The 20216-nt window shown below is 40.1% G+C and overlaps 1 protein-coding gene across 1 annotated transcript in view; it reads left to right on the top strand.

Annotated features, from left to right (window-relative positions):
- The window catches only part of KLF7 (Kruppel like factor 7), a 294428-nt gene that overhangs the window by 238704 nt on the left and 35508 nt on the right, over positions 1–20216 (top strand). The window contains exon 3 of the mRNA XM_044060544.1: positions 10893–11016. Coding sequence (XP_043916479.1) covers positions 10893–11016 — 124 coding nt within the window. The remainder of the gene's footprint in view (positions 1–10892; positions 11017–20216) is intronic.

Raw genomic sequence — 20216 nt, 5'->3', positions numbered from 1 at the left:
CTACAGACCATATAGTTTCCTTCTCCCTGAAAGTATTACTTTTAATAAGTGTAGTACTGCTCCATGGATAAGGAATACTTAAACAGTAGTGCCTATGAACGGCATAGTCCAGTCATAAAAGCAACTCACCATAACAATAGATATTTGAGTAAGAAATCACTAGTGTAGTATGAATGCCAACACTCTTGCCCTAACTGGCTATGGTTAGCTAGCTTTCCAAGGACTGTGGACACAAAAGGGTGTCCTTGGATATCTTCTGTACCAGTTTTTTTTTTCAATTTGTGCTTATTTTTAAGGGGTCATATTAGTACTGCCCTTACTAGCACTAACAATTAGTTAAGGCTGCTGTGGCACAGATAATCATGGACTTTATATACTGAAGACTGGAGGAGAGAGGCTGTATTCACCACTGGTGAGGCTGTACTTCTGATTCCTTTTCTACCAAAAAAATCTGAACACTTGTATGAGTATCTCATCCTGATATGCCGCACATCAGCCTGACATTAAACAAGGAAAAGATACACTCATGGGGTATCTGCAAAAGCTCTGAAAGTCAGATCAGAAGGTTCAGATGTTCCCCCTAGGCAAACCCCATAGATAAGAAATATTACTACAGCAGTTTGTGGTGAGTTGTTCATACGGCTGTGTATTCCCAGTAAAAATATTTGTGTTTTTGACACATCACAATTTCAGTGACGTGGCATACTTTTTATGCACCTGTTCAGCTCAAGTACTTAGTTAATGCATATGTCTGCTGTAAACACTGGACTGTTTATGATAATACCATTTGTTTTCATCTTTGTATTTCATTGCATGGAGGTGGGGTTGGCAGCTGTCCCAGCTACCATGGTTTATGGCATAGAACCATTCCTAGATATGACAGCAGTCCATCTACACACACACACCTGAAAGCACACTGACTTACAGATAATGTAGAGAATCACCATTAAATCTGCCAGCATGTCTTTGGTCTTTCAGATATGGGAAGAAACTGAAGACCACAATAAAAGCCCAGGGAAGACACGAAAATTCCACACACAAAGCAACCAAGCTAGGAAATGAACCAGAGAAAACAAAAGAGGCGTGAGACGGCAAAGCTGACAGTTGTAGTACCATGCAGCTCTACATTACTTACTGCTGTTTCAAACATGTCAGTAAGCAACATAAAGTGGTATTTAGAAAACAGAATAACGCCATTGCACCAGTACCCATTGTGGATTAGATATGCATGAGTGCCAACACTGGTCATGCCAGTGACAAAGCTGTGTGATGTTGTTTTGCAGATGTGACAACGGCAGTGACCATGCTGCTGAAGTGATCAAGCTATGAGTGATCAAGTGTCCAAAGGGAAAAGCAGCAGGCAAGTATGGTGTCTGATGTGGTGCACATTCACATGTACATCCAAGCATCCTGTTGCTGTGACAGGCGTACTGTGGGCAGCCCATACAAGGGCATCACAACAGAGTGCCATTGCAGATATTTGTGCCATGGCCACTTGTTCACTAGTACACACTTTCACCATTAGGGTCTCAACCATCACTCCTAGGTGACAAGCTTAATTTTAAGAGATGACAGTGCTCTCATGACTGTGTGACCTCTGTACTTGTTAATTCCTCCAGCTCAATCCATCGTGGTAGCTATACATCCCTCCAGCTCAATCCACCATGGTGACTACTGCTTGGGACTGAACCTGTCCCTGGACCAATCAGAAATGTCTTTGATGCTAGATATAACAGATAATTTCTTATATTGTTAGCTGATTTGTGAGATGAGCCCCATTGATGGTCAAGGGGTACCCTCCACCCTTCTCAATACAGATGAATATCTTGTCCACCTGCCTCAGTTGTTGGAGTGCCCATATTTTGAGTAACTATGTATTTTCATATTACTTGATTAGTAATGTAAATGTCAAGTCTTCATTGCTGTTTCTTGATTTGTAGTAAGGTATTTACTGTTGTTATGGGGCAAATGTATGGGCTCGGCAGGAGATGTGTGTCCATATTCAGCAGGCACATCACATCATGGCATGGAGCAGTGTGGGCATAAAGATATCCTTGAATGTAGAACTTTTAAGTTTACGCAGAATGATGACTGTTGAGAAGATGAACCTAACCTAGGTCCCATCATGGAGGGTCTTCTGATCAATTAAGTGACACTTCCTACCTGCTCTGTCATGTAACAGACACCTAAAGTGATGCAAAGCCAACACACAGTGATATAGAATGCACTGCTGAAGAAGTAACAGTTGTGCAGCATCCATCAACACTGAGTCTGCATGAATGCCTTTGGCTGAAGTCTGTAGGTTATGTGGATATAGAGCATAGCATTTTCTGGCATAGCAAAAATACTTTAGCTTGCAGGAAAGGATAAAAAACAATATAGTAATTCATAATATATAGCACACCAAACCAAAGGAAACTGTTGGAACTGTAGGCATGGTTCAGAAATCTTTGTACTGAACCTGTGAAGACAGTCCAGATCCAGGTGAAGTTGTACATGAAGTGGAGGATGTCTTTTTTCAAGGTGAAATGCTAAAGGAGCAAAGAAGCAAAACAACAGCAGCAAAAAAATATGAGTATGTGAAGGAGTTAAAGGTGATGGACAAAATTGTATTTCTGTGAAATTAATGTGTTCCTTAGAAGAGGCTTCAAGGCAAAAAGTTTTGAGCTTTCCAAAGACTTCACACATTCTTTTTGGAGTTAGTAAGATTACAGTTGGGTGTTAGTCAAAATATGGAAGATACCATTATTGGATATTAACTAATCCTTCATAGTGGGATTTGAACTACATTGTAATGTCTATGTTCACACTCTCTAAGATCCAACTATGGGAGCATAATGGAACCCAAAAATGCAGATTTGATTTAGCAGCTTCTTCACTTTACTTCTGTAGTAATGTCAAAGGCATCACAATTAATACCAGTGGAATACTGTCACAAATGCATCTTGCTGTCTTCTGTGTGTACAGTAAACACAACAAGATGTGTGCGTTGCTGGTGTACCCTGTTGATTTCATTTGGTCAGGTTCAAAAGGCTGTGTGATTCCCCACCTGAAATGTTTTTCAGATTAGACAAGAGGAAGATCATTGCATGTTTTCTTCACTGACATGGAACTTTGTTCCTTTGGTACTTTAATAATACCTGCATTTGAAAAGTGTGTGGATGGTACATTAAAAAACATAATCCTATTATTTTTGGCTTTGTCCAAATTTCTTTTATTAAGAAATTGAGAGCTATGACTGTGACATATTATTTAACTGTATATCTTTTGTGTGCTTGACCTATTAAACTATGTTTTGCTTCCTCTATCTCCCACAGAGCTAATGGCTAAAGGGAATGTGAGTGATGGAAGCCGCGGGAGGGAGGGATAGGATATAGTTATTGGTAAGGGACTATTTCCTATTTGGACTATTTATTTATGTTTGATAAGCAGGGTAGTCTATCTGAGCCTTACAAGACCACTTTTCAGTGGAGGCCTAAGGAGAAAAGCTCCAAAAAAAGAAAATCATACATTATTAAAAGATTATATGTCATCATAGATTGAACAGTAGAAATACATAAAAGATTGAAAAAGAAAAATAAGACAATTAAGCAACATAAATGCAACTGTTAATGAGATATGATTCAGGTTTGGAGAAGAAGAAAAGATATGAGTGGAGGTTTGAAGGAAAGGGAAATTAGACATTTATGAAATAGAAAATAATTGCAGTGGAAATACCACAGAGGGATAAAATAGCATTGCGTGAGGAGAGACAAAAGAAACAAAAGGTGAGTATGGGAGGTGGACACATGTAGAAAAGAAGTTACTGGGGTGGTTAGAAAGGTAGGTGAAAAGGGGGAAGAGAGGAGAATTTACTCTGGAGAAGGGGAAATGACAAAAAAGCAGAAGAAGTAGAAGGCAGTAGAGCAGATACTGAAAAACGGTGTGAGAAAGTTCCTTTCCTGGGAAAGGAGTCAGTGTTTGCAGTTTGGAGATTATAGAGAAAGTGTATTAAGTAAAGTATCTTTCATCAGACGTGTGTTTTTGTGTGTCTGTGTGTGATTATTTTTGTGTTGTCTATTTCCTGTTCTCTCTGTAGCAATCCCAAGATTTGTCATTCATCCACATAGAATGTTTAATTGCAGGATAGTTTAGTGCCTGCAAAAAGTCTTCATAATTTCTCTCCATTAAGTGAATAGATTAGTGCAGCCTTGTATACTGCCTACATCCCAAGTATTTTATAACTCACCTTTATTGCACATTGATTGTTTCTTTTCAAGAGCTAGTTGGGATCCTCTGCTTCTAACTGCCTCTTTTTTAAACCTAGTTATTGTAATTTATGAGGACTCGCCAAATCCATTTGTATGATCTTTTGACATTCCCAAACACTGATTCTTATACCATGTGTGCCAGTGTAATTTGCCTTTGTAGCATTTTTAGGTAGAGATTCGTTATTTTTCTTCTGTCAGCCTTAAAACTGTCTCATCCTTATTAGTAAACTCTTCGCACCTATTGCTTTTCTTAAAGTTATTTCATTTTTTATTTATTTATTTATTTTACATTTGTTTACCAGGAGTGTCCAACTGGACTGAAGCTCATTTTCAGTGGAGGCCCAGGGAGAAAATCTCCAGTACAGTAAAAATATAACACAGATGAATGTTGACCAACATGAATAATACTAAAGAGATATGTAGGGCAGTAGGGCAACAAAAGTTAAATAGGAGACTCATGCAATACAGTTATGTGCAGTATACATTCCAAGTACCATTACACACAAAACTATGTGGAAGATAGAAGTGTTGATACCAAATAGTAGACAGTTTTGACAATTCTTATAAAGACAGGAATCAGCTGTAGGATAGTATTGTTGATATAAAATAGCAGATAGGTGATATAATTCTTATACAACAAGGTTTTGCTACAGTCAATAACTGTGCTATAAAGGTGAGGCAATAACAGATAGTAGGATAAAGGGGGAAGAAGTGGAGGGTGAATGAGATCAAGGTAGAGAAGGAAAAGTGAGTTGAGAGATAAAGGAAGAGAAGAAGAAAAGAATGAAGTGAAGAAGCAGAGTCGGTGCTTGGTAGGCAAGGGTTAGTGTACTAAGGTGAGGAAAGGCAGGAAGTAGGGGGCTTTAGGAAGGAGGCAGTAGGGTGAGGGCAGCATGTAGTGTTACAGGAGCAGAGCCAGTTGTTGGCAAGGTGATCCCCCAGAAGTGTCTTCACTCTAGCCTTATTAGAGAGATTTCTTATGTGTTGGTGGCACTGAATTCCAGAGAGAGAGAGTCTCCAAAGCTGCTGTTAGATTTTGTGACTTTTAGTAGAATCGTAGCAGAGGACCTCAGAGTTCTGGAGTTAGATTATGGTAGAATTAAGCTGTGGAGTGCAGGGAAGTTGTCGGGTTGGTAAAGTAGGGAGTGGACAATGGCTAATTGGTTCAGGGATACTTGGGCAATTCAAGCCAATTTAGTATGTGTAGGGCAGAGCAGTGGTGAGTTCTGGATGGGAGCTGTGCAGTGAATGTAGCTGTTTTATGACAACATGTCTCCAATTTGTTTATGTCAGTTTTCTTAGTTTTTTTTTGTAAATGGGGGAGGCTTAAAGAAGGGTAGAGAGTAAGTGTGTTCTTGCTACGGCTTGCCAGGTGGGATTAGTAAGATATGGTGTGGATATGTATAGGGTGCCAAGTTTCACATGGACCTGTTTGATGGTGAGAGCTAGTTGTGTGTCAAATTTTAGACATTGATCTGTTGTTACTTCAAGGAGTTTTGTGCATTCAACAGGTGCAATTGTGGTTTTATTGGAGGAGAAGATGACAAGGCGGGACAGCTGTTTGACTTGTGGTTTGAGAATAGCTCTTTAAATATACCAACTCGGAGACCGCACTATAGTGCGGTAAAGGGAACATTTCCCTTACTGCACTGTAGTGCGGTCTCGGAGTTCTTATATTTAAATAGTAGGGGTGTAGGGTTAGTTTTGGGTTTGTTTTTTTTTTTTTTTTTTACATATGTTTGATATTTTAACATTCGAAGTTATAAAACTTCGAACATATGATATGGACCCACCATGTCAAATGCCTTCGACATGTCGTGGAAAATAGAAGATAGCAGTTGGCTATTATTCCTGAGCTCTTTGATGATATTGGTGAACCTTATTAATACGGTTGTGGTGCTGTGTTTAGGTCTAAAACCATGTTTGGTATTATTGAGCAGGTTGTTACTTACTATGTAGTCTAGGAGTTTTGCATGAATACATTTCTCAAGGATTTTACCTAGTGGTGGGAATGTAGCAGTTGATCTTTAATTAGAGAAGTCAGTTGAGGAGCCACTTTTATGTAGAGAGATGTGGGATAAGCGATGGCACCTGCTGCTAGCCTGAGGAATTCATTAAGGAGTAGGTAAGCAGTGCGGGTAGTGGACTTTAGTTTGAGTAGTAGCTGTTTGATAGTACTGGTTTGTATTGGCTTGATTTCATCCTTTGCATATGTGTCCACATGATGGAGAGTAAGGGACTTTCCCTGGCCACCTAGCCAAAACTTATTCCAGCCGGTTTAAATTTCACACCTAAGCTCCCTTAGGAAATGATCCTGTAGTCATTGTACCCTCTACCTGATAAGCGAAATGCAGTATGAAAAAGCATTTCAAATATAGATTTCCAGTGCAGTTTAAATCCTCATTTTAAGGCAGGTGTTAAGAAGGAAGGATAGTCATATGGAATGGCTGCATGATTTAAGTGTTTATTTCAGGAGGAGAAAATAAATTATATATACTTTCAAAACATGCAGGTATTTGGCAACAGTTAGAAATGTTAATGACCAGGTTGCTTTTCCATTCAAGGACAAACACAGACAGTGGAAAGAATGCTGAAGCTTTAAGGAGGAAAGTATAGAATGGGCATTCATATGTAGTTTGTGCAAGTGGCTACAGGCAAATGAATGAAGAAACCCCTTGTGGCAATGTTAGTGGATTTTCAGGCATTCATTAGAAAGGCAGCTTGTATTTTACAGTATTTCAGGCATTGGTGAAACAGGCAAATTGTATTTTAGTGCATAGTGTGTAGTGATAAAAGAATATGTTCAACATTAGATCACTGTTTGATTAGCCTAATTTTTGAGTTATATCCTGTCAAGGATATGACCGAATGGCCAGCTATCAAAGCTTAAGGGCACCTTCCACATGTTATAACTGCCAGGAGCTTGAGAGTAGGGAACCACTCTTGTCGGTCTCAGGGGAAGAGGTAGGTGAAAGTTTGTAGTATAGGCAGGAAAGGGAGCCTGAGCCCCGAGATAGTGTGCCTGCTTTGGGACAGATTGTTTGTTTCGAGGGGGTTTCCCAGGAAAAGAAAACAAAAAGTGTAAAATGTGGACTCTCCTATTTCTTTTGCAATGGGTAGGGAAGATTTGCTAGGAAATTCATTTATACTTTTTTTTCTCCTCTCCTGTCTGTGTCTTATACCTTCTTTTGTGGAGTCTGATTGTCTCAGATGTATGAATTCTGAAAGGCATTCAACAGGGGTACACGGTGCAGTGGGAGTCCCTCCTTCCTTTCCAGCGTATTTCTCCTTTCCGTATGTAGCCATGTTTTCTCCAGTTCTGAAACAGATGTTATCTCAGGGAGCCATAGAACCCATGCCTACCTACCAGATGGAAAAAAAATGTTTTATTCAAGGATTTTTCTGTTGCCAAAAGGGCCTAGAGACCTGTGCTAGACCTCTCCTTTTTCAGTCTTTTTGTCAAGGCCCCAAAATTCAAAATGTTATCCCTTCAGACCATATTACTTCTTGTCCCTTTACTAGCTTTCGTGGTAAAGCTAGACTTAAGTAATCCCTACCATCACATTCTCATTGGCAACCATTTCAGATGTTTCTTCAGATGTTCTGTATCTGGCTTACATTATCAGCTCTTTGTCTTGCCCTTTGGACTATCTACTGCTCCAAGGTTTTTTTTTTCAGAGTGTCTGGCAACAGTAATTGCTTATTCAAGATTTCAAGGGATTTACATGTTTTCATATTTGGATACATGTCTTACATTTGCAGACTCTTCCAGTTGTCAGGAGTGCTTCATCCCCCCTCACACAGACTAGTTTTCCTGGAATGTCTGTTCTATTCTGCCTTGAGAAGAGCTTTTTTTTCCTTCAGACAAAGTACAGATGTTTAAGCAGTTCTTCCTGAGTTTTTCCAATCAAAAATGGATATCTACCATGATTTTATTCAGGATTCTGGGGTAGATGTGTTCTATGATTCTTATGATTCCCTAGGGCAGACTTCACTTGAGAAAAAGTCAGTGGTACATCAGGTCAGACTGGACTCAGCTTCTGCACCCTTTATCTTTTCAGATCCCATTTTTATGGCTTGTAAGGAGAGAGATCCTGTGGTGGGTAGACAGGTTGTCTCAGAATTTGGGTCTTTCATTCTCATTTCCACTTTGTCTTCAGTCTTGTGTAACAGATGCTTCAGACCTGGTGTTCGTAGCTGTTTCCGAGGGTGAAAGTGCAAGGTCCGTGAAACAAACAGGACAGGCAAAAGCATATAAATGTCAAAGACATTACAACATTTATAAATGCTTTTAAGCCATCTCTGGTCTCCAGGACATCTGCAAAAAAAAAAAACAGGGATACCAGATCTTACCCTCTGTAGAGACTTGTTATGATAGCCTGTGAGGTAACAGTGCAGCTCAGTTTGACTCTTCAGACTTCATACATTCTGTCAGAGCAAAACAAGCTAAGCAGAACCAGGACAGAACCAAAAGAATAGAAACTGTACCTGGGGTGTTTTCCAGGAATTGATGTAACTGTAGTAAACACCTCAGGTAGATCTAGTTGCCTCTTCTCAGAACAGACAGTTAAAGGAATTCTATTCCAGTTTTCCTTGCAAGCAAGCCTGAAAAACAGGTGCTTTCTCTTTTACATGGACAGGAATGTTCCTTTATGCTTTTCCATCCTTTCCGTTGATGTCCTAGGTTCTTCTAAATGTTCAAAATGACTCTTCAAAGATAGTGGTGGTGACTCCATTTTGATGCAGGCAACAGTGATTCTCCCTTCATTTCAAACTGCCAAGGGCAATGACTAGAAACTCACTCATAGACTGGATGTACTCACACAAGACAAGGGTTGTTTGATACAGTCCAGCCTGAACTCTCTTCAGCTGACTGCCAGGATAGTAGACTTTTGGTGCCTTTTAGGCACTTTTTTGTTAAAGACATGCTGCAGGTTCTGAAGGAGGCCAAAAAAACCTGCTGCTAGAAAATTGTTTATGTCTAAGTGGAAATGATTTTCTAGTTCATGCCGTTCCAAAGACCAGCACACCTTTAAGGTTCTGCTGCCTTTTTTTCTTGATTATCTGTATGAGTGATTGTCCTCTGGGCTTTCTTTCTCTTCTATCAAGATTCATCTGTTGGCCATTTCTGCTTGTCTGCCTTTGGATTCCCCCTTTCTTCCTGTTCCCATGTCAGGCAGTTTTTGGAAGGGGATTTACATATCTGTCCACATACAAAACAGATGTCTTCTCTTTGGAATCTGAATTTTCTGCCTGAGAAGCATACTCTTTTTCCATTTGAACCGGCTCATCAGGCTGAATTGACATTCTTAACATGGAAGACTGCTTTACTCATTGCTCTGACTTCTGCAGACAAGTGTCTGAGTTACAAGCTGATGTGGTGAATCAGTCTTAACTTCATTTTCCATAAGAACAATTTTTTTAAAGAATTAATTCTTTTATGCATAAAGTAGTTTCAGAGTTTATCTTGAGACAGTTTGTTTATGTCCCTGCATTTTTTCAACAACCCTAACACAAGAGAGAAGGAATTCTTCATACTCTGAATGCCCACAATGCTCATATACTACCTACACAAAAACTAAATCCATCAGGAAACCAATCAGCTGTTTGTATCTATGAAGGTAAGAGAAAATGACAACCAGTGTCAATGCAGACATAATCTAAATGGTTGTCTCATGCTGTTTCTTTTTTTCTTTTCTCATGATAGCAGGCCACTTCTGGGCATGGTTAGGGCCATTCCACATTCACATTCTCATTGGCTTCTCCTGTGACTTTTTGGAAGGTGGTGGACTCTAGAACTAGTTTTCTAGATGTAGCAACTTGGTTCTCTGTACATGCTTTTACAAAGCATTACAAATTGGATTAATTTTCCAGGTCCAGAACAGGCTTTGCAGGAACATTCTCCAGGGGTTCCGGGAATCTTAATTTAGTTCCTCCTCCCCCTTTTTGATTTCTAAGCTGTGGTAATATACCAAATAACTTGGGCCACTACAACAGCGATCTGATCTTCAACGCAGTACAATTGCGTAAGCAAACTTACTGTAGCTGTAGGTTTTTAATAGCTGTCCATTGCAATAACAGTCCCCTTCATCCAGCCCCCTTCCTTAGTTTTGTGTATTGTCACAGAGTGGATGTGTGTATCCTTGTGTATATGCATAGTCTTGTTTTCCATTTCCTAGCAATTTTCCTTTCAGGACTATAGCATCCTTTCTTGAAATAAGTATGTTCTGAAGCATTTGATACTCTAACTGCTCTTTATATGGAGCTCTGCTTAAGTTCCTGGCAGTTAGAGCACATGGAAGGTGTCCTTTAGCTTTGACAAGATGACCAGTTGGTCATATCTTTGGCCTGATGTAACCTGAATAGCTTAGGCTAATGCAGCAGTGATCTAATAGAACATCTACTGCTTTGCTAAACCTACTTACACAACTGTACTTTACATTTGTATAGTGGTACTCAGGTTAGAGCATATGGAAATGTTGGAGTAAAATATTGGAAAAATATGGCCTGTCTGACCATTCTGTTGACGATGATGTATCTTGCAGTGATGCTGATAACTTTTTCTAAAGTCATTTAGGTGTTTGGAGTCTGCATGGCCTACATGTCTAAAAGAGTAACATTGTTATCTTTCATTATCTGCAGGTGAGAAGCCATACAAATGTTCGTGGGAAGGGTGTGAGTGGCGTTTTGCACGAAGTGATGAACTCACACGGCACTACAGGAAGCATACAGGTGCCAAGCCATTTAAGTGTAACCACTGTGACAGGTGCGTACCCCTTCATTGTCTTCTCTTTCCATTTACAAGGTTTTGCCTCCATACTTAGCACATGCCATGGTCATTTACATTTCTTCTGCCACAGTTTTGCTAGGGGTCCGCAACCTCAAAGGCAATACACAATTGTGTGCAGAGCTCATTGTAAATGGAGCCACCTATACTGAGGCAGAAGATATAGCAAACCTGGCTGATAAATTCAGCTCCAACTTTACTCCTCTCTCTCTCCCTCAACCTTCCTTCAGGAAATATCATCAAATACAACTCCCCCTGCTATCGCTAGGGAACATGTCCTTAATACTCTGTCTAAGACCAAGAACACTGCATCAATGGGCCCAAACAATATCCCAGGATGCCTTCTAAATAGCATTAAACATGACCTCTGGAATTACTATTTAACTGTAGCCTCCAAACAGGCTTCATGCCTCATGAATGGAGAAAGGCAACAGTCATCCCTCTGCACAAAGGTGGACCATCTACAGACCCTGGAAACTACAGACCCATAAGTCTCACTAGTCTTATATGTAAAGCCATGGAAAGAATTATCATGGAGATGGTCAATAATGATATAGTAAACCCCCAGACACTGGACCCAACCTAGTTTGGTTTCGTAAAGGGCAGATTGTGCCTACTCAACCTGGTGGACTTCTTTGAGAAGGTCACCAAAGCAATGGATGACAGCAAAATCGTTCACACTGCCTACCTTGATCTGGCCAAGGCATTTGACACAATACCCCACTCAGGCATTGTTGACAAACTCAAGAGGTTAGGAACAAACCCGTATGTCACCCAGTGGATAGCCAGCTGGCTCACAGACAGGACCCAGGATGTTAGAATTGGGGGAGTCCACCTCTACAAAGAGGCCAGTCGCAAGTGGAGTCTCTCAGAGATCAGTCCTTGGACCGTTCCTTTTTGGCATTTACTTCTCAGAAGTCAAGGCCAATGTCAGTGGTCTCTGGCTGACTAAATTTGCAGATGATTGTAAATTAGAGCTGTCAATGAGTCTCATAGTGACACAAATGTTCTCCAGGAGGGGCTGACACAGACAAACAAATGATGTCAGAGTCATGGACTAACACTATATGCCAAGAAATGCATAATAGTATCCTGTGGGAAGTCATCCATCCCTGGTAACTGTCATATTGACAACACACCCCTTAGAGCTGACCCAGTAGTCAGGGACGTAGGGACACACATAGATAGTAATCTAGCCTTTGATCATCACGTGTCTACAGTGGTGAGGAAACCGTTCTATGTTGCACAACTTATGAACAAAGGTATGGCATCTAAGTCCAAGGAAGTCATTGTTTCACTGTATTCGGCATTCATCAGACCTATCATTGAGTACAATGCCCCCTTTGGTATGTACCTAGCCAGGCATATCCAACAACTAGGATGTCCACAGAGGTTTCTCACTAAAAGAATACAGGGCATAAGTAATATGTCCTATGCAGACCACCTCAAGGTCCTATCCCTGTATTCTGTCTCCTACATGCTTTTGAGGGGAGATGTATGCCTGGCATACAGGGCATTGTCACAACCCACTCTGATGGACCTCATGCATATCCACAGAACAAACAGTACCAGAATTACCTGCTCTAAAGACTTAAACCTTGCCTGTGATATAAATTGGACCTGCTGGAGAGATAGGTATGTATCCCAGAGACTACCTCGTCCATGGAACAGGCTCCTCATCCATGTGAAGCAGAGTTCCTCCCTATTCCAATTCAAGTGCAACTTGGACATTTGGATGGGAAACAGGAAATTCATCCCTGGTTTAGCACCTACATCTCTGATGCAAGCAGGTAACCTGTAAATGCTTCATCTCCCAGGCCCATGCTTACATTCATCAAGGGTATCAGAACTCATCAGAGATTTGGGATGCATGGCTAGGCTAAAAAAGGCCCTTGTGGTCATTAGCCTAGTAAACACCTATGAACCTATAGGTGGTCAACTACGCTACTCTTCTGTCAGCATTTTCTTGTTTTTGCCATTTCCTAATCTACAAGCTGCCTTGAGTACTACACAAAAAAGTGACCTCATTCCTTCTGGTGTAGATTTCAGACCAGTGCTCTAAACAGCAAAAGATGATGTCACCAGACTTCTGTCCCAGAGGCTAAGCTCTGTAGGTCCAAGAGAGTATGGCTTGGGGCTGTTGTTTGTAGCCATTTGATCATGTTGCATGCTGTTTTAACTGGCTTAAAGAATGGTGACGCTCACTTTGCTGTGATCATGTGAGTCTTGTAATAGTTTGTTGTACTCCGTGTACGTGATGGTTGTGTACTGTACAGTGAGACAATAAATATAGCAACTAAGTGGTTTTCATTTCATGTTTGAATATGTAACAGGTGCATATCATTTTGTGCCTAGTTTCAAATGGAATGGTATCTGTAGACTGATAACTGATTAACTGAATGCTGATTCTCCAAAGCAAACTGTATGAAATGGCTTTCAGAGAACATTGGAGTAAGGCTTGCTCCCCACACTCTCTCATAAATGGAGATTCCCCAAAATTTATAACTATGCTAAAGTCACTTATAAGTGGAGAAAAGAGATGACTTCAGACTGTCAGCTTCCACTTAAAATAGTACTTGAACTACGGACACCATTCCTTTCAAACTTAGTAATAGCCTAGAATTTTACAAAAAGATTTTATACAAAATTGTATTAATGTCATAATTATTTTATGTGCAAAGAATGTACTTAGTTTACCCAAGTCAGTTATTAGTAAAATATTTTGGGGCTTGTAGACTTATTATCCATAGAGTTTTTCTTGTGTTTCTTTTTTCTTTACCAAGTCATTATTTATGACTTAAGACCTCAGGATTACACTGGAAATTCATGCTTCAGAGCAAATGTAGACAACACAAAAAATTTATATTAAACTGTTAGGTATCCTGTTAGTATGAAAATGCCTTCAGTGAAGTAATAATAAAAGAAAAATTCATAACATTTATATGTTTTTCAGGTACCTTCACTGGTGTCTGTTTTAAATATAACAAAATGTGTTATGGTAGTTTTTTGTGCATTTACCAAATGCACTGCAAGTCTAATTGTAATGTAATTTTTTTTAAGTTTTGTTTGGAAGGCTGTGTGTAGACATTCCCTTTCACCCCAGCATCCACCTACCTGTCCTCCCACTAAGGATGATGCTATCATATCTCACATCTCTTCAGGTTTGAGTTTGTCCGAGTGGCAGATTCCTCCATTTTGCTTTTGTTTACCTCTGGACAGGATCAAAGAAGGTTTTTCAATTCTGAGTGGAATGGCAGCAGCTGGAGTCATCTGGCCCTGGTGGCCATCTTGTGATAGAGTCATTGGGGGTATCCATTGGTGATAGCGGTCAGTATGTTAATACTAGGAATATGTCTTCCTCACTGAGTCTTTTGTAGTAGTTGTGTAGTAATGCCCTGAGCATGCTAACTGTTACATTCCCACATGTGCATATGGTTGGTCTGGGTTCATGTGTGACCAGTACCTTCCCATTATGCAAGGTGTCACACAGCTTCAGTCTTGTTAACCAGAAGTAGACATCAGCTGTTCATCCATCCTAATGGGATAGTTTAGCAAAGTCCTTGGGCCTGTCATTATACATGTGTCAGCCATGGTGTGATAAATGCCTTTCCTGTGCTCTGTGTGCCTGCCAAAGTGTATTAGCGGTTTTTAATTAGAGTTGGATACTAAAGCATGAAAAATAGTTTATAGATCATCAAACCTTGGTTATGTTCTGAAGAAACTAAATGCAGACTCACTAAATGTCCATTTATGCTCATCTTGTTCTGCATGCATAGAGAACATTTAATCTTGAATATTTTTAGAATGTAAATTGATTTTTTTGCAAATGTGTTTTAGTCTCATAACAACTTTAACAATAATAGTTCATAGCCTTGTATGTAACATCACAAAATTGGTAATTATTGTATTGGAGTGGCTTGGAGCAGCCATATTGGAACTTTTATTTGTGAATATCTAGATTTACCCAGTAATATGTATTAAAATCAATCAGTACCAAAAATAATTCAAATATTCATTGTGACTTGTACTGGGCTAATTTCACAGTTTTAGGTGTTCACCCGGGCGGATGACAACCCAGGTATGGCATGCATCCCTGGTGCCAGAGGGCTGGTTTGGAGGAGTACAGTGAGTTCCCACTGACCTGCTCACTTCTTTCAAGAGACTGCATTTTTGTTCTTTTGCCACAAAAGCTGCTGGTGATATGTAGGAGAAATGGAGCCTAGTGAGACAGATGATGTTACATCGGGAGACCATGCAGGGGTGTTCTGAATTTTGAATATTTGGATCAGTACACATCAGTACAAGAAATGGTCTGTGAATAAAAAATCCTGTCCCTGCAGTTCAGTATCCAAGACCTTGGTAAAACTAATGGGTCATTGGAAAGGGAGGCTCACTGGAAAAGAGTGGACTGCTGCAGTAATTGGGGAAATTAATAGGATGTTAAGCATTTTAAAAAGGCAGAATAAGATTGTATGGTACAAACAGGATTTCAGACTTCACATGGTGCCATTCCAGTAGGCACTTGAAGGAGTAATCAGACTGACTGAGTTGAGATTCTTCTTTATTTGAAAACCTACATTGAAACTTGTATTTCATCTTGGTTTGATTGTGACGTCTAATTGGTGTCCAGAATACCATACTTCGTAAAACATGACATTTTTACTGCATGTCTGATGCTTATGGATACATTCTTCATTTTATTTAAACTAAACAGGTTTTAAAGTTTGCTGGTATGAATTTATTGACTTCTATAAAATGTACAAGTACAGCTCCATTAGCACCCTGACTTAGTGTTTTGTGCCTCTTACTCATTTTTTCAAGTCAGGGTGCTAATGGAGCTGTACTTGTACGTTTTACTGAAGTCAATAAATTCATACCAGAATACTTTACAACCTGTTTAGTTTTCAATAAACTGAAGAATTTATCAGTAAGCATCAGACAGGCAGTGAAAATGTCATGTTTCAAGTAGTATGTCATTCTAAATATTCTGATTAGAAGTCACAGTCAAACCAAGGTGAAATAAAAGTTTCACTGTAGGTTTTCAAATAAAGCTAAAAATATCACAACTTAGTCTGTGAGCAGAGTCTAATGGTAGACAAGAACTGCTTGGCTTGTAAAGCCCACTCTTTTTTGTACGCAGTAGACAAGCTGTCTATTGTACAAAGAGCTGCAGCTGTCATACAGACACCACACTTTCTTAATAAGACCTGTGTGGATTTATTGTAACTAGCATATCTTAGAAAAGTATATACTCCTTACATTTTTGTTAGATGATTTGGGTATTTTACAGGTCTGTATTTTTATTTTACTTTTGCTATCTCTCACTAAATGTAATTCTGACTTTTCTTTGTATTTCTGGGCTAAGACTAAAATTGGTTGCTTGTGATCAGTGTTCTACCACGGTAAACACATTTTAAATTAGTAAATAAATAAAACTGTCGGTAACCAGTAGGTTTCTTTCTCCTTCAGAATGCATTTTCCTGTCTGTGTGCCTATGTACTTTTTCCCTTCACTGCCTTAAACTTACAGCCTATTTTGCAAGGTTGAAGATTCCACTTCCATGTGAGTGGAAAAAATGTCTTCTCATGATTGTCTCACAGCTGCACTCAAACACTAGCATTTTCTTAATACCCTATTGTGCTTTTTGTTACAATAGGCTGGCCTACTGATCCTTCTTGATTCTTTTAGGTTCTAGCTTGTCCTAAGATTAGTTAGGTTGTGTATGTTTGTGTGGGTGCATGGGTGTGTGATTGTATGGGTGTGAGCATGTGTGTGTAGTCATGTATACTCATGTGCATTCATATAGCTATAGTCTTGTTCTACTTTTCAGTAATGTTTGTGGCAGGCCTTTCGATCAGACTGCATCTGGCCTCGATTTCAGATTTTCACATTGGCCAAACCTCATAATCTCTAGCCTCACTCAGGTTGTATCAAGTGATGTTCATTATTAGATCACTGTTGCAATAGCCTAAGTTGCAAGTGTTATATCCTGCCGAGAATAAGACAGTTGGCCAACTTCCAAAGCTTAAGGGCACTTTTGGTGTGCCCTAACCACTGAACAGATAGAGGAGATTGATACAAATTCACTCTTTAGGGCGCCAGAACTTTATTGCCATTGAAGTGCACTCCCTGTGGGCTTTGAGTGATTGTTCGGCTAGTGCTTCTCCAAAGTTGGGCAGATAAATACCCTGCTGGGGAATACCTTCCATTTTGCCAATTTTTGTGAAGAAAAGTTTATTTTTTTTCTGTCAAAGTATTACTAGGGACTGAGATTGGTGTTTTAGTGGTTGTCACAAAAAAAAAAAAAAAACCTTAAAACTTACACTTTTAGTTAGGATTCTTTGTTGGCAAATACCTTTGAAATTACTATTTTTTTGTGAAAAAAGGTTTACTGTTTTTGCCAAAATTTCTAGTTAGTGGATAGGACTAGTGAGTTGTCACTAAACAATTTTACATGAAAATTTAATTTTTCAGTCAGTTTGTAGTACCAACTGTCCAAGGCTTCGCTACCCACTTGCCAGATAAGTTTTTTTGGTAAAGATGTGGACCAAGGTTCAGGATCTTCAGTTCTTCTGTCCCCATCTGCAAAAAAAAAAAAAAAAGTTGTATGGGAGTCTTTGTTTTTGAAGCTTGCTTCCCCTTGCTTCAGGCTCAGATGAGTGACTCTTCTGTGGCCATTTTAGGCACCTTGCTTTGTCTCAGACCCTCTGGTGTCATTCCTTGAGAAGCCACTAAGGAATGTGAGACAGGCAGGTCTTCTGTAGCTGTTCGACTGTCCTATTTGGACAAGGGCGAACCATACTTGTCAGCATTGGAGAAGGGAGTGGATGATGATGTACCACAAAGACGCCCTGAGGAGATTGATTCCCAAGGAAAGAACCTTTGTCCTGAATGAAATCACTGCTATAGTATTCCTACATACATGTTGTAACTACTGATATCCAGCCCGGGTCCCAAAGCTTTTCATTCCCTAGGTTGTACATCCAATGCATGACCTCTTCTCATATGTTTTGTGGTATACAGACGAACATACAAGCATGGATCCTCAGATTGTCTCACCTCCAGCCTTAACACAGGTCATGCATCCATCAGACTGTTCACTGTTTGGTCATTGGTACCTTTGCTTCAATCATATATCCAGATAAGTGGCCCACTGGGGAGCCTTCATTTTTATCTTATGCTGTTTTGTTGAAAATTGTTAGTTGTCAGCTAGGGGAGGATAAGTGTGAGAGCGGTAGGGAAATTCAGTACAAGCACTTGTATACTGAGTGTCTTTTTTGCCTAGGCCCAGAACACAGTGACAGATCTTGCTCAGTCTGGCAGTAGTTAATTCCCAAAACCCTTGGGTCAATGCTTTCCACTTAATACCTTTCTAAAGACCCAGCGTCTTAAACACTTGGCCCAGTCCAAGACAGCTGACTCTGCATCCTTGGGTGTCCTTGTGCTGCAGAAAAAAAAAATAAAGAATTCTCGAATGGATCAGCAGGCCAACCTTTCTGACTGCAAAGTACTCGTTGAGGTAGCAGAACCTGTGGTACGTCAGGCTGTTTCTCATTTGACTGCTACCAAGACACTATCACAGGCTGATATGACTCCTAAGGCCTTGCAGACAGCTGATATGTCTGAGGAGCAACATCTCATCATTTCAGAGGGACCGCATGGTGTCCCTAAGTTTTAGTCAGGGAAGAAATCACAGGCTCTCTAGTAGAAGTCAGACAGGGTTCTGAATCTCTGCACCTCATCCAGGCAGAAGTCATGCCTATAAAGAAAAAAAAATGGCATGTGGCTTCTTCCTGAACAGCTAGGGAAAATGGATAGACTTCTCACAGGGGTTACTAAAAGTTATTATGTCTTTGAAACCTCCCCTTTAGGTCTCTGTAACCACGGGCTTCTCCTCAAAAACATCCCCTTGTTTCCTCTTCTTCTGATGAAGAACAGAACTACAACTCTGACCATTTTCTGGAATGTTCATTTCAGATGCATTCTCCAGGGCAAATCTCTTCCAATGAAGAGTACTCCATCTCACCGGATTCCCCTTTTGACGAAGCTTCTTTTGGGGAGACTATACAGAACATGATAATTCATTTTGAATGGCAATCCACAGAGATGTCTGCTGTTCAGAAGAGGTATTGCACCCTCTTGGAGATGGGTACCCCTGCCTTTCTCCAGTCCCTCCTGTCCTTGAGGACTTCTAGGATGCCTTTCAGTCCACCTCTCCTACACATGATTCTCAACCAACAGCTGAAAGAACAGACAGGTTTTGTAAGGTGCCTGATGACCTAAAATATTTATACAAGAAAAGCCATCTAAGCTTCCGCTCAGTGCTAATGCTTTACCTATAGACAAAGATAGTAGAGCTGTAGCTAGATGAGAAAAGAAGGTTTACACCTCTGCTACCATTGCCTTTAGTGCAATTAACTGCCAGACTCAAATGACAACGTACTTGATCTCTGTCCTGCATTCCTTAAACAAAGTTATACTTGACCCTGGTGCACAAGAGTCTAACCATCAAATGCTGAGCCACTCAAATTGCCAGACACAGCATTAAGTGCAGTTACAGTGCTGTGGATGCTTCTTCTAAGGCAGCTGCCACTGGATGTGTTATTCACAGATATCAATGGCTTTTTTAGTCAGCCTCTCCCTGAGGATTTCAAATCAACATTTTAGACTCTCCCTTGGACTAATGCTTGCTATTTGATCCTGAGGCTGCCAGCCTGCTTAATACTCTCGAAGACCTAGGTAAGACCACAAAAGACTGCAGAGAATTCTGTTGTCACAATTTTTTTTTTCAAACCCTAGAGAAGACCCTGCAGTGATGTCTATGTCAAGCTATTTTCGATGGCTGGTTACCCTATTCCTTCTGATGGCGATGGAAAAGCCTTTGACAGGTATTGGAAAAAAGTTTAACTTATTCAACCTTAGCCTTCAGAATAGTGAATTGTCAGGTTCACATGTCTTAAAGTTTCTTTTGGCTTCCTTTGACAATATGAGGAAGTTAATTGCTGAACTCCCTTGTTCAGCAACCAAGACATCTGTGAATTCTGTAATGTGTCCTATGTCTTAGGTGACCAACCCTCTGTGAAATGTTCTTATGGCAGCAATGATGCTGCTTCTCAAGCAGCTGCCACTGGGCTAATGTTTATAAGATTTTCTATCCTACATTCCCCAAATTTACCAGA

The sequence above is a fragment of the Protopterus annectens genome, chromosome 2.part0 (genome assembly GCF_019279795.1).
Source record: "Protopterus annectens isolate FY-2018-M chromosome 2.part0, PAN1.0, whole genome shotgun sequence".
In the NCBI taxonomy this organism is placed as follows: domain Eukaryota; kingdom Metazoa; phylum Chordata; order Ceratodontiformes; family Protopteridae; genus Protopterus; species Protopterus annectens.
The sequence above is the reverse complement of the archived record's forward strand: the minus strand, read 5'-3'. Positions and strand labels throughout refer to the sequence as shown.